At 40.7% G+C, this 12,734-nt stretch overlaps 1 protein-coding gene across 1 annotated transcript in view; it reads right to left on the minus strand.

Annotated features, from left to right (window-relative positions):
* Nucleotides 1-5,345, minus strand: part of LOC116811477 (ATP-dependent RNA helicase DDX3Y) — a 17,559-nt gene extending 12,214 nt beyond the window's left edge. Inside the window, exons 1-2 of the mRNA XM_032756509.2 lie at nucleotides 5,272-5,345; nucleotides 4,685-4,833 (exon numbers count right to left, since the gene is read on the minus strand). Of these exons, the coding sequence (XP_032612400.2) occupies nucleotides 4,685-4,833; nucleotides 5,272-5,345 (223 nt within the window). The remainder of the gene's footprint in view (nucleotides 1-4,684; nucleotides 4,834-5,271) is intronic.
* Nucleotides 5,346-12,734: the final 7,389 nt, after the last annotated feature.

Raw genomic sequence — 12,734 nt, forward strand, 5'->3', positions numbered from 1 at the left:
GCAGTGAGCTGATACGGTGCCACTGCACTCCAGCCTGGGCGACAGAGCGAGACTCTAGCTCAGAAAAAACAAAGAAGTTATTACAATGGCAGATTTATGTTTTATATGTGTACTACAGTTTAAATTTGTAATTTAATAAATTTTGGCATACTATGTTAATAATAATATATATTCTTTATACTGTATTAATAATATTTAATTATATAGTATACCAAAAGTTAGTAAATTTAAAACTTTAAATAGGTGAATTGTATGTATACTTCAAATAAATATAATTGTATTTCAATATATCTCAGTATTGCTGTTTTATAAAAGTTAATTGCAGACCTAAAATCGCCTAGATTTTCTCCTTTGTCATTTTTGTTTTTGTTTTTGTTTTTGAGACAGGGCCTCCCTCTGTTGCCCAGGCTTGAGTGCAGGAGTACAGCTATGGTTCATTGCAGCCCTGATCTCCTGGGCTCAGATGATCCTCCTACCTCAGCCTCCAGGTGGTTGGGGTTACAAGCATGCACAAACACACCTGGCTAATTTTTGTATTTTTTGTAGAGATGGGTGAAAGGGTGACTCTGTAGGCTCAGACTCAGACCACGCCGCACTGGTTGCAATCAAGAGATCTTTATTGGAGGAGTCTGAAGGTGAGCTGAAGTGGAAGGAAAGAGAGCAAGAGCTTTGCAGCCTCCATCTTTTATATCTAGGGACGCTACGTAGGGGTTGCTGGTTGGGTGAGGGGCTGGGTCTAGGCTGAGGCGGGAAGTCGTGACCTCTGATTGGCTCCTTTTGGCGGGCCTGTGTTGGGGAGGAAGAAGAACCCGGAACCAGCACCATTAGGGTGCTCTTGTTATCTAACAATGGGGTTTCACCATGTTGCCCAGGCTGGTCTTGAACTCCAGTACTCAAGCGATCCTCCCATCTCAGCCTCCCCAAAGTGCTGTGATTACAAGCCTGAGCTACTGCTCCCAGTCTCCTATGTCTTTTTTAGTGTTTTATAGTTATTGGGTTTATAATTAGGTCTATGATTCATTCTGAGTTAATTCTGTAAAAGGTGTAAAGTCTATGTCTTGATTTTTTTTCTCACGGACAATTGTTTCACTATCATTTGTTGAAAGGAGAATCTCTTTTTTTCTTTTTATCTTTGCTTCTATGTCAAAGATGAATTGACTATACTTATGTAGCTCTATTTCTGAGCTCTCTCTCCTCTATTCGATTCATCTGTGTGGCTATTCCTTAGTATGCTAAGCAAGACAATATGATTCCTATAGCTTTGTAGCATACTTTGAAGCAAGAAAGCGTGAGTCATCCAATTTTGTTCTTCACTATTGTGTGGAATTATTATTATTATTATTATTATTATTATTATTTGAGACAGAGTCTCGCTCTGTTGCCCAGGCTGAAGTGCAGTGGAGCAATCTTGGCTCACTATAACCTCTGCCTCCCGAGTTCAAGTGATTCTCCTACCTCAGCCTCCTGAATAGCTTGGATTACAGACACCCGCCACCATGCCTAATTAGTTTTTGTATTTTTAGTAGAGATGTGGTTTCACCATATTGGCCAGGGTGGTCTCCAACTTCTGGGCTCAAGTGATTCACCAACCTTGGTCTCCCAAAGTGCTGGGATTACAGCTGTAATAATAAGTGTTCTTGAGTAATTCTTAGAAAATTGGACCATTTATCATTATTTAACTGAAACCAGTACTGGTATCATTGTTTCGCATGTTGTCCTAGGTTTTTATTTCACAACTGAGAAAATTAAGGAGCATGGACGCAAAGGGTGAGATTGGAGTGAAAGTTTACTAAGCAAAAGTAGAAAGCTCTCCACAGTGCAGAAGTGATCCCATGTGGGTTGCAGTTTTACTGTTGAGTGCAAAAGCTTTTATAAGAAACTCTTCTCATCTCTGTACCTGTTTGAATAACTGTTCTTATCTATAAAGCCATCTGCACAACTCCCTCTCTATTCAGCTGTGAAATGTCTTTAGATAAGCACAAAGCACAGCTTTTCTTGTTTATAAAATTGTGGGTTTGTTTTAGGTAAGTACTTCTCCTGCCAGTGCAAGTTCCCGTAGAGCTCTCCACGTATATGCCTGAAAAGAAGAGGAAACTTCTTCCTGAGAACCCACTAATCACTCAAAGAACAAAAAGTTTTTTATGCTGAACCTTGCCTGCCTTGTCTCCTTATCTCTGTGCAGGTGCAGCCTGGGATACCAGGCTGCTCTATTTTTGCAAGTACCTGTGATTTTTCAGGCAGGCAGCTTCTCTGATGACTAGTCTTAGTTTACCCAGTTGATTCTTCCTTTTCTTCTTCTTCATTTCCCGCCTCAGGAGTGGAGACGCTAACTGCTATTAGGGAAGTTGGGCAATGGTCTTTCTAGCTACTTCCTGCTGGAGAGGGGCATTGTATGGGGAATAAAAGCTAGGGTTTTTCCTGGGGGTGGTCCAAGGGTCCTTGGAAGAATGCATGTCCATGTGGGGTTCCATTTGCACCACCATTTGGAGTTTAAATAGCCTCAGGCAAGAGGAAACAATTTGGGTTATAGCATTGACTATACAGGCTCCAAACATTAATGCAAGACATTAAAAAAAAGATCCCAGTAAAGGAGCTAATCAGGTTCAAAAAGAAGATTGAGATCCTTCAAGAAGGGATTGTAGCCAACTCAGACTAAAGCCCACCCATTCTCTCCTAATATGGCAATGATTCTGATTTGATTCTTAAGCACCTGTAAATTTTCTTCCACTTGATTAGAGGTGTTGATCCAAAAGCAACATGTTTTATTTAAGAGTGCATAAGTGCCCCTACTTCAGCTGTAAGGACATCTAGGGCTCTCCTATTTTGCATTACCACTGAGGGTAGAGAGTTTATGGATTGTTGTTATGCCTCTGTGGCTCCTACTGTTGCCTTCCACCCTCACCGCATCATAATAGAGCTATTAAGCCCTGATTTCTCAAGGACAGAAATATTGGCAAATGAAAATGGCCTTTAGTTCTAGCATGTCTCATTCCTGGTCTTTTCAATTCAGTATTGTCCTGTGCATGTCCTCCCCAGTCCTCTCTCAGATCTCCATACAATGGCTGGAAATGATAGATCTCTTTGTTTGCTGTGCCCAAGATAGGGCACTTTCTAGAATGCCAGATTAGCAATTCCACCACATGATGTTGCCATGTTGGAGGAGTTTTAAAATAATAGGTCAGGGACCACTGCCACTATAGTGCATATTCCCATCCAGTACCCAGGGAGAATTAGGTATAACCAGGAACCAAGAAGAAAATAAAGCTCTGTTCCTTGAAGAGAGGGTTCTAGGTTATAATGTGTAATAGACGCAGCTTGTCTTTGCCCAGGACTCATAAAGAGGTTTCCCAAACCTTTAATGGGAGCATCTTTGGTATAGGGATAATCATAAAAAGTATAGTGACGTATGGTGCCATTTACACACTAGGTGGGAAGGATCCTTCTGACAGATGGAGTTTTGAAAGATTATGGACATAATATGTCCTGGCCGGTGTCTCAGCTGATTCTTCGTGCAGTGGCTCTCAGTCTATATATTTCCTGTCCACGAACAAATGTGTCATTATTAGTCATTATTAGGTCATTATTAGTATCAAATAACATACAGGATTCCCTGAGGTGGCATGTTTGAGAAGCACCATGTGTTATTTGTTATTGTGACATAATAGTGGTAAGAAGAGTTACTCAGGGGCTTCCACTCAGATTTGGAATTCCAGTTAGGAGGTATGGATAGGATTTTAAGGGTTTTCCAGCAGTTTATCTTGTGTGTTAGGTTAGATTTGTCCTTTTATACCCTCCAGACATCCTCATTTTTAGAGATTGTAAATGTAATGTTGCAATATTTGAGATCCCCCCAGGTGTAATCCTTTTCCTCTGCTTTAAAGCAGAGGGAGGTGTTTGTTATTATTCTGTCAAATGTGCCTGTCTAAGATTCACAAGGATGTGAGTCTTAGATATGTCTACCCACGTGGAGTTTTAACTGGTATGTGGTGCTCCCATACCAGGTTCCATTTATATCTGACAAGTCCTTGATGTTTAGGGGCAAAGCTATCAAAGGGAACCCCAGGATGGTGAGTTCAGGATCATCATGAAGCCCCCTAGTTTTAGTGTTATTAAAATGAGCAAATCATTTAAGGCAAGCCAGGCAGTTAGTTTTGTTGTATATATGGGCAATGGCTGACACTGTAGGGGCCAAAGGATGAGAAGCGTTGCTGCCTCTAACAGCCTGATAGCAATAAATTCTTCACATTTGCCTCTTATCTCTTACTACTGTCCATGCAATAAGGAGAATAACTAAATAAAATATTCCAGCAGTGAGACTTTCTGTTTGATATCCACTCAGGAAGTACCACAGTGTATAACCTCAGCACAAAAAGCAAAGTAAGCAACATAATTCCTGTAATTATGAAGTAGTAGATGGTTTCCATCTGAACTTCTATTTCTCAAAATGTTGGATTTCCCTATGGGCATCTATGAAGTCACAAATTTGGTCCCACAGATAATTAAAGTTTCTTTGTAAATATGCATCAAAAAGAAGCTGCAATACCTGACAGTGGATCTCAGAATGAAAAGTGGAAATAGCTGAAAGAATCTGTTAAATGTGGTAAAGGTGAGAGTGAAGACAGGTAGTCCTCAATCATTTACTTATCTTTTATGATTCTCAGTTTGAAGTTCCCAAGTTCTTTACCTTGGTATCCAGTATGTTCTTCTGGACTGTCAGGGGTTGCTCCTTCTGCATTCCAGGCCTTGACTTGAGTGTGATGAATCCAAGAGTTGAGTCCCACAACCTTCACCACCAAGGGGGTGCAAAGGAAGATGATGTAAAGTCCCTGGAGTCTAGTGGTGAGGAAGAAGAGGGGAAAGCCTTCACCACTACCAAGTCTTCTGGGTTGAATAAAGGTAGTCCTATTTCTTGGGGTTGGGCTTCTGATAGTTGTTTTAATTCTTTTTGGAAGTGGGCCACAGAGGTTATATGTTTACCTAATTTAGAAGTTTACTAGTTTAATAGAAAATTATTGGTAAGGAAAGGCCAACCATACATTATTTCAAAAGAGCTTAAACCCAATTAGAAGGGATGCTCCTCACTGTAGTAAGGCCCTGGGAAGAAAAGTAACCCAAGGGAGGTGAGTTTCTTGAGACAGCTTTCTGAGGTTCCTCTTAATGACGTTATTTGTTTTTTCCACTTTTCCTGAAGTCCATGGTCTCCAGGCACAATGTAGATGGTATTGTATGCCCCAGTGGTTTTGTTACTTAGAAGCTCTGAGTAACAACTACCTTGAATGAGGGGCCATTGTCACTTTAGAGTTACTTGTGGATTCCAAATTGACGGTTATCTCATAAATTAGCATGCTCGTCACCTCAGAGGACTTTTTTGTTTGGCATGGAAATGCCTCCACCCTGTTAGTAAAGGTGTCTAGCCATATTAAAAGACATTTAATGCCTTTTACTTTGGTATTATGAGTGAAGTCTATCTGCCAGTTTTCCTGTAGTAACTGCCTATCCATTGAATTCAGGGTTTAAGGGAGGAGCTGCCTATTGAGATTTTTTTTTTTTTTTTAAGATGGAGTCTCGCTATGTCGCCCAGGCTGGAGTGCAGTGGCGCAATCTCGGCTCACTGCAAGCTCTGCCTCCTGGGTTCACGCCATTCTGTGCCTCAGCCTCCTGAGTATCTGGGACTACAGGTGCCCACCACCACGCCTGGCTAATTTTTTGTATTTTTAGGGCTAAAAAGTGTGTCCTTGAGAGGGGCCCATTCTATCTTTGCAGGAGAATACTGAGGTCTTATTTTTCTTATGGAGCTATCCCAGATTAGAGGGGTGTCAAGTGTGTCAGACCTCTTGGTCTTTTTGCCGCTGATTTGGCTGCTTGATCTCCTAGTCTGTGTCCCTTGGCCATGTCATCAATCCCCTTCCAGTGTCCTCTGAAATGCATTACTGTCACTTCCCATGGAAAGATAACTGAAGATAACAGTCTACCTATTTCCTTATGGTATTTAATGGGACATCCATTGGCCATGAGGAAGTGTTTCTTCTTCCAGATAGCACCATAGGCATAAAGACCCAGGAAAGCATACTTAGAATCAGTATAAATGTTAACTGACTTTCCTTAAGGGCTTAACTTAAGTATTTTGTGAGAGTGACAAGCTCAGCTAGTTGAGAACTGGTGCTCGGTGAGAGGGGCATGCTCTCAACAATGTCATCCTAGGTGACTACTACATACACTGCATGTTCTGCAAAGGAACTTCAGTCTGTAAAGAGAGTCCAGTCTGAGTTTTCTAGAGGACTTTCTCCAAGGTGCTCTCTGACTGCATAGGTGTGCACCACTATCTGTTTACAATTATGTTCAGGTTCTTCAGTTTCCTCTGGGAGGAAAGTGGCAGGGTTTAGGCAAGGTCAGGTTTTTAACTGGATGGCAGATCCTTCTAGCAGCAAAGCTTGATATTTAAGGAGGCAATTTGTCTATTAGCCAGAGACTCCCTTTAAAAGATAATCAGTCCTGCTATATTATGTGGAGTGTAAACAGTCAGGTTATTCTCCATGGTTAACTTGATGGCTTCTGGCACAAAGCACCCACAGCAACTGCTCAGAGGCAGGCTGGCCATCCTTTAGCCACCAGGTCAAGCTCCTTGCTTGGTAACCAACTGGCTGTTGGGCTGGACCTCAGGCCTGAGTTTAAAACTTCCAGGGCTAGTCTTTTTCTTTCTGAGACATAAAGATTGAATGTGTTTCCTGTGGGAAGACGTAGGACAGGTGCTTTAATCAAAGCTTGCTTTAGCTAGTTAAATGCTTTTTGGGTTTCAGGTTCCCAGGTCAAAGAATGAGTTTAGCTGCTTGAGTTTTTTTTATAAGGTAATATAAATGGTGAGCTATTTCACCATACCCAGGTATCCACAATCTGAAAAAGCCTGTATTACCCAAAAATCCCCTTAGCTGTTTGAGAGTTTTGGGAAGGGGGAAAGAAGGAATGGGCTTAATCCTCTCTTCACCCAACATTCTTATTCCCTCTGACTAGACAAAGCCTAGGTACTTCACTGAGGTTTGACAAAGCTGGGCCTTAGATTTTGAAACTTTATACACTCTGTCAGCTAGAAAATCAAGAAGAGGTTAAGTGCCTTCCTGAGAAGCCCCCTCAGTTGAGGCACTAAGGAGAATGTCATCAGCATATTGTAAAATTTTAACTTAAGGATGAGAGAAGTCAGAGATGTCTCATGACAATGCACAATCAAACAAGTAAGGGCTGCCTCAGAATCTCTGAGGCAGCACCATCAAGGTTAACTGGGTGGTCTGTTGAGGGGTGGTCCTTGAAGACAAACACGTACTAGGAGTCAGGGTACAATGGTATGCAGAAAAAGGCATCTTTGAAGTTTAGAACTGTGAAAAATTTTGTTCTAAGGATTTGTATAAGGATTATGAACCACTGGATGAACTGGTTAATGAGACAGAGGTCCCAAACAAGCTTCCATTCCCTATTGGGTTTCTGTACCCCTCACACTGGGGTGTCACAAGGGCTGCTGCAGGGCATACAGAGGCCTTGCACTTTTAGATTGATGGCTTCCAGCAATTTTCTAGCTTCTGGCTTTAGAGTACATTACTTCTGGCTAGGAAAAGAAGTGGGATCCTTAAGGTGAATCTGAACTGGTATAACTGTTGTAGCCTGGCCAGCCTTTCCCTAAATTGCCCATACATCTGGGTTAATATTGGTTTCCATTAAGGGAAGGCAAAGAGTTTATTCTAGAGCCGTTAGGATGGTGGCTCCCGTATAAGCAAAAATATCCCTGCCTAGCAAAGGAGTGGGACTTTCAGGCATAATTTAAAATGCGTGGGTAAACAGCAGGTCTAATTGTTGGAGAGTATTAAAATTAACACTTCCCTAAAGAGGCTAGGCTATTCCACCCTGGCACTAATAAGAAGGCCATGCCCTTATACAAAAGAATATGAGTTACTTTTTCTTCAGGGTGTGAGGGTCAAAGGAATCCCAGTGTCTCAGGATGCATGCGAGAGGAGTGCAGGCTGAAGAGGATGTGTTACACATTTAGAAAAGAGAAGGAGAAGGCATTTGTTAGTTTCCTCCTTCTTTTTGGAGTGACCTAGGGTGGAGAGAAAAGGCCAAAATGGCATCCCCCTTCACCCCTTTCCTCCCAGCCTCTGGGTCCTGGCAACCATTACAGGTGCCACCCATGGATGCATGCATGACCTTCACTCATGGATTTGGAAGAGTTAGTCGACAGAAATAGTTATGGTTATCTGTACAACACCGTAGTCACCTACTCATGCTTCCCCTTTAATTACCTAATTTTGCATGAATGGTATGGTCCCCAGGTCCCACAGGGAGAGGGATCATGGAAAAAAAACATGTAATAGTTGTTCCTGGGCCAGGCCCCCTAATGAAGGGAAGGTTCTGTCTCGTAACATTTTAATTATTCTTATTTTAAATTCCAGGTCTCATAGTTCCAAAAATCTTGAGTTCTATCTAAGTCTAGTTTTAATGCTTACTTGGTCTCCTCAGACTGTTTTTTCTTGCTTCTTGTCATGCTTTATAATTTTTGGTTGAAAGCCAAACATGATATATGTGATAATAAGTTCTGAGTTAATTAGACCTTTAAGTATAAGGTTTTATTTGGTTTTGTTTTTGAGACAGAGTCTTGATCTGTTGCTGAGGCTAGAGTGCAGTCATGCAACCTTAGCTCACTGCCACCTCCACCTCCCAGGTTCAAGCAATTTCCCTCCTCAGTCTCTCAAGTAGCTAGGAGAGTTTAACCTTACAGTGTTAAAAGAATTTTGCGTGTGTGATTAGATTAAGGACCTTAAAACGGAGAGGTATCTTGGTAGATCCACAGTCAATGTACTTAAAGACAATAATTTTTTTTTTGAGGTGGAGTCTTGCTGTCACCCAGGCTGGAGTGTGATGGCACAATCTCGGCTCATTGCAACACTCTGATCCAAGATCAAAGTGTTAAGATCAAGCTATTCTCCTGCCTTAGCCTCCCAAGTAGCTGGGACTACAGGGGCATGCCACCATGCCTGGCTAATTTTTGTATTTTTAGTAGTGATGGGATTTCACCATGTTGGCCAGGCTGGTCTCAAACTCTTGGCCTCAAGCAATCTGCCTCCCTCAGCCTCTAAAAGTACTGAGGCCCAAACCTGGACCAAGTGTAAGGTTTTATGTTAAACTGGGTAAGGATTTGGCTATGTTTAATGTTTATTGTAGCTCTAGATATCAGGAGCTTCCTCTGGTATCCTGTTTTTCTATGCCCTTTTATATTTTCATTTCCCCAGTAGCTCCTTCTTAATTAGAGTATACAAGTGCTGATTCTTCCTTTTCTTTCTCCATCTTTAGATAAAACAGAACAGCTAAAGGATGATTGAGTGTGGTGGCTCAGGCCTGTAATCCCTGTCACTTTGGGAAGCTGAGGAGTTTTGAGACTAGCCTTCCTAGCAGACCCTGTCTCTCAGGAAAAAAAAATAAAACCAAAAAAACAAAAACAAACAAATAAAACCACTAACCAGGCATGATGTCATGCACCTGTAGTCCCAGCTACTCAGGAGGCTAAGGCAGGAGGGTCACTTGAAACCAGGAGGTCAAGGCTGCAGTGAGTTATATGATCACATCACTGCACTCCAGCCTGGGTGACAGAGCAATTCCATAACTCAAAAACCCAAACAGGAAAACTAAGGGCTACTGGATTTTGGTAATTGCCCTCTGTCTAAGTAGAATAAGTTTGTGTTAGTTTTTTCACAAGACAGTAGATCTCTGTAATGGAAAATGTACAGGGTATTTTTCCACTTTTCTTGACAAAACCAAGAGGTCATTTTTCTGAGCTATTAAATTTTAAAAGTTGATGGGACTTCTGTGGCCAAAAACCATGAAATTAAAGCCACTTTCCTCCACCCCATTCACTGTAAGACAACAGTTCCAGGAGGTTTCCCACTCTTAAGCTAGTCTAGACGTAGTCTTCAAAAATTCATTAAAATTTTTATTTAATTGTTTCTACAATTTTATAGCTCCAGTAGCTTCTGCTTCAAGTAAACTGAATTCAATCATATTTTCCGGCATTTGCCTATTGCTCCAGATTTTAGCATCACAGTTTGCCCTGCAACCTTAGTTTTCTAAATTGAGAATAGTCATTTATTTTCAGGTTTTGGGGGAGTTTTTCTTGTTGAAAGGATGGAGTGACAACTTCCAAGCTTTTTACATGCTGGAGGTGAAGCAATAAATTCTTGAAATCCATTTTATATGTCCTTTATAGCACACAGACTAACCTGTCTCAAATTATGTGTAATACTACACAACTGTTTCTGCCAGTTACATATTGACTGAGAGGGAAAACTATTTTTACTTTGGGAGGCCGAGGCGGGTGGATCAGGAGGTCAGGAGACCAGACCACGGTGAAACCCCGTCTCTACTAAAAATGCAAAAAAACTAGCCAGGTATGGTAGCAGGTGCCTGTAGTCCCAGCTACTCGGGAGGCTGAGGCAGGAGAATGGCGTGAACCCGGGAGGCGGAGCTTGCAGTGAGCCGAGATTGCGCCACTGCACTCCAGCCTGGGCGACAGAGCGAGACTCCATCTCAAATAAAAATAAAATAACTTTCACCCAACTTGTTGGTTCAATTTAATTAACAGCCCATTCATTTGCATTCTCTTCTGTATTAGGTTGGACAGATTGTAATACTTGCAGACTAAATGAAAGTTTGTTTCTATAAACCTTAATTTAAATAATGTTTACTTATGTGTTACTTTATTCTATAAATAAAAAAAGTAAGCAGAGCCTTGTTTCTTGTAATAATTGCTTTAGAGAAGGGAAAGTGTTGCCATTCACAAATTGGTACTCCATTCTTTCTTCTTAAAATATTTCAAATCATATTTTTTCACACAACTTAATCTATAATACAACAGGAAGTGTTTAAAAAATGTAACTTTTTAGTAATTTTGATAAAATTTGAATGTAAGTAATAATAAGACATAATTTTATCACAGCACCTAAGAGTGATATGTAAACATGGCACCACAAAATTATGTCTATCTGTCATGTATGAAGCAGGAAATCATCATTCTCAGCAAACTAACACAGAAACATGAAACCAAACACTACATGTTCTCACTCCTAAGGGGGATTTGAACTATGAGAACACATGGACACATAGAGGGGAACATCACACACTGGGAACTGTCAGAGTGTGGGGGCAGGGGAGGGAGAGCATTAGGAGAAATACCTGATGTAGATGACAAGTTGATGGGTGCAGCAAAAGACCATAGCACATATATACCTGTGTAACAAACCTGCTTGTTCTGCACATGTATTCCAGAACTTAAAATATAATTTAAGAAAAGAAAAAAAATCGTGTCTATCCTTATTTCCAAAAGCATTCAATCTACATATTTAAAAATAAAGTACATTTGTATGAAGAAAAGCGCCAATGATTCACTAATAGTCTGTAACAATTTATTGCACCATTCCTTCTTCAGCTTCCACCTTTATACGATAAGGATAATGAGAACAATTTCATGACATAATGAGAAATTTGTTTATCTTTGTGGTGGAAAAATCAATTCAGATTACTGTTGCAAGCAACAAAAAGATTTTTATAAACATTATGGTAGAGGAGAAACCAGTAAGTTTAAAACATTGCTTTTCCATCATAAAACTGAGAAAACAAAATGTATAAGCATAAATAATATTTAAAATAATATGAGGATATATGTGGTAAATGTCATCGAGACTGCAAACCATTTTATAGTGAAACCTGCATCTTATTTACCTTTGTAAATGTAAGAAATGTATAGTAGAAATTACAGCTCTTCAAAGGAGGAGGATATATAAATTCACTGGGAAGTTAGAAAAGTCTTTACAATTGTTAAAATTTTAGTCAAACCTAAAAACACCAGAAGGATTCAGGTTATCAAGGAGAATAAGAAAGATTGTTTTAAAATGGTGGCAATAGAGAGGAAGGAGAAGACACTGAGATGTGCAGAAATTTGACAAGAATGGTCGAGGCATTTTGGAAACAGTTTTGAAAACAATGGCCAGGGCTGGGTGCGTGACTCACACCTGTAATCCCAGCACTTTGGGCAGGCTGAGATGGGTGGATCACTTGAGGTCAGGAGTTCGAGACCACCCTGGCCAACAGGGTGAAACCCCATCTCTACTAAAAATACAAAAATTAGCTGGGCATGGTGGCACATGCCTGTAGTCCCAGCTACTCACTCAGCAGGCTGAGGCACAAGAATCGCTGGAACCAGGGAGGTGGAGATTGCAGTGGGCTGAAATTGTGCCACTACACTCCAGTCTAGGCAAGTGAGAAATAAATAAATAAATAAGAAAACAAAGGACATGGAGTTTAGAAGGATAGCTGATTTTATCAACTTAACATGAAATCATTAAAAATCCACAACACACCTGAGTCCTGTGGCTCCGACCTGTAAGCCCAGCAATTCAGACGATGGAGATGAAGGGATTGCTTAAGGCCAGAAGTTTTAGATCAACATAGCAAGTTCCATTTCTTAAAAGAAAAACAAAAGAAAATTAGCAGGGCTTGTTGACACACACCTGAAGTCTCAGCTACTCAGGAGGCTGAGACTGCAGCATCCCTTAAGCTCAGGAATTTGAGGTTACAATGAACTATGATGCATTACTGCACTCCAGCCTTGGCAACAGAGCAGAACTCTGTCAAAAGGAAGACAGAAAAAGAGACAGAAAGAAAGAAAGAAAGAAAGAAAGAAAGAAAGAAAGAAAGAAAGA

The sequence above is a fragment of the Hylobates moloch genome, unplaced genomic scaffold, assembly GCF_009828535.3.
Source record: "Hylobates moloch isolate HMO894 unplaced genomic scaffold, HMol_V3 SCAFFOLD_25, whole genome shotgun sequence".
Classification (NCBI taxonomy): Eukaryota; Metazoa; Chordata; class Mammalia; order Primates; family Hylobatidae; genus Hylobates; species Hylobates moloch.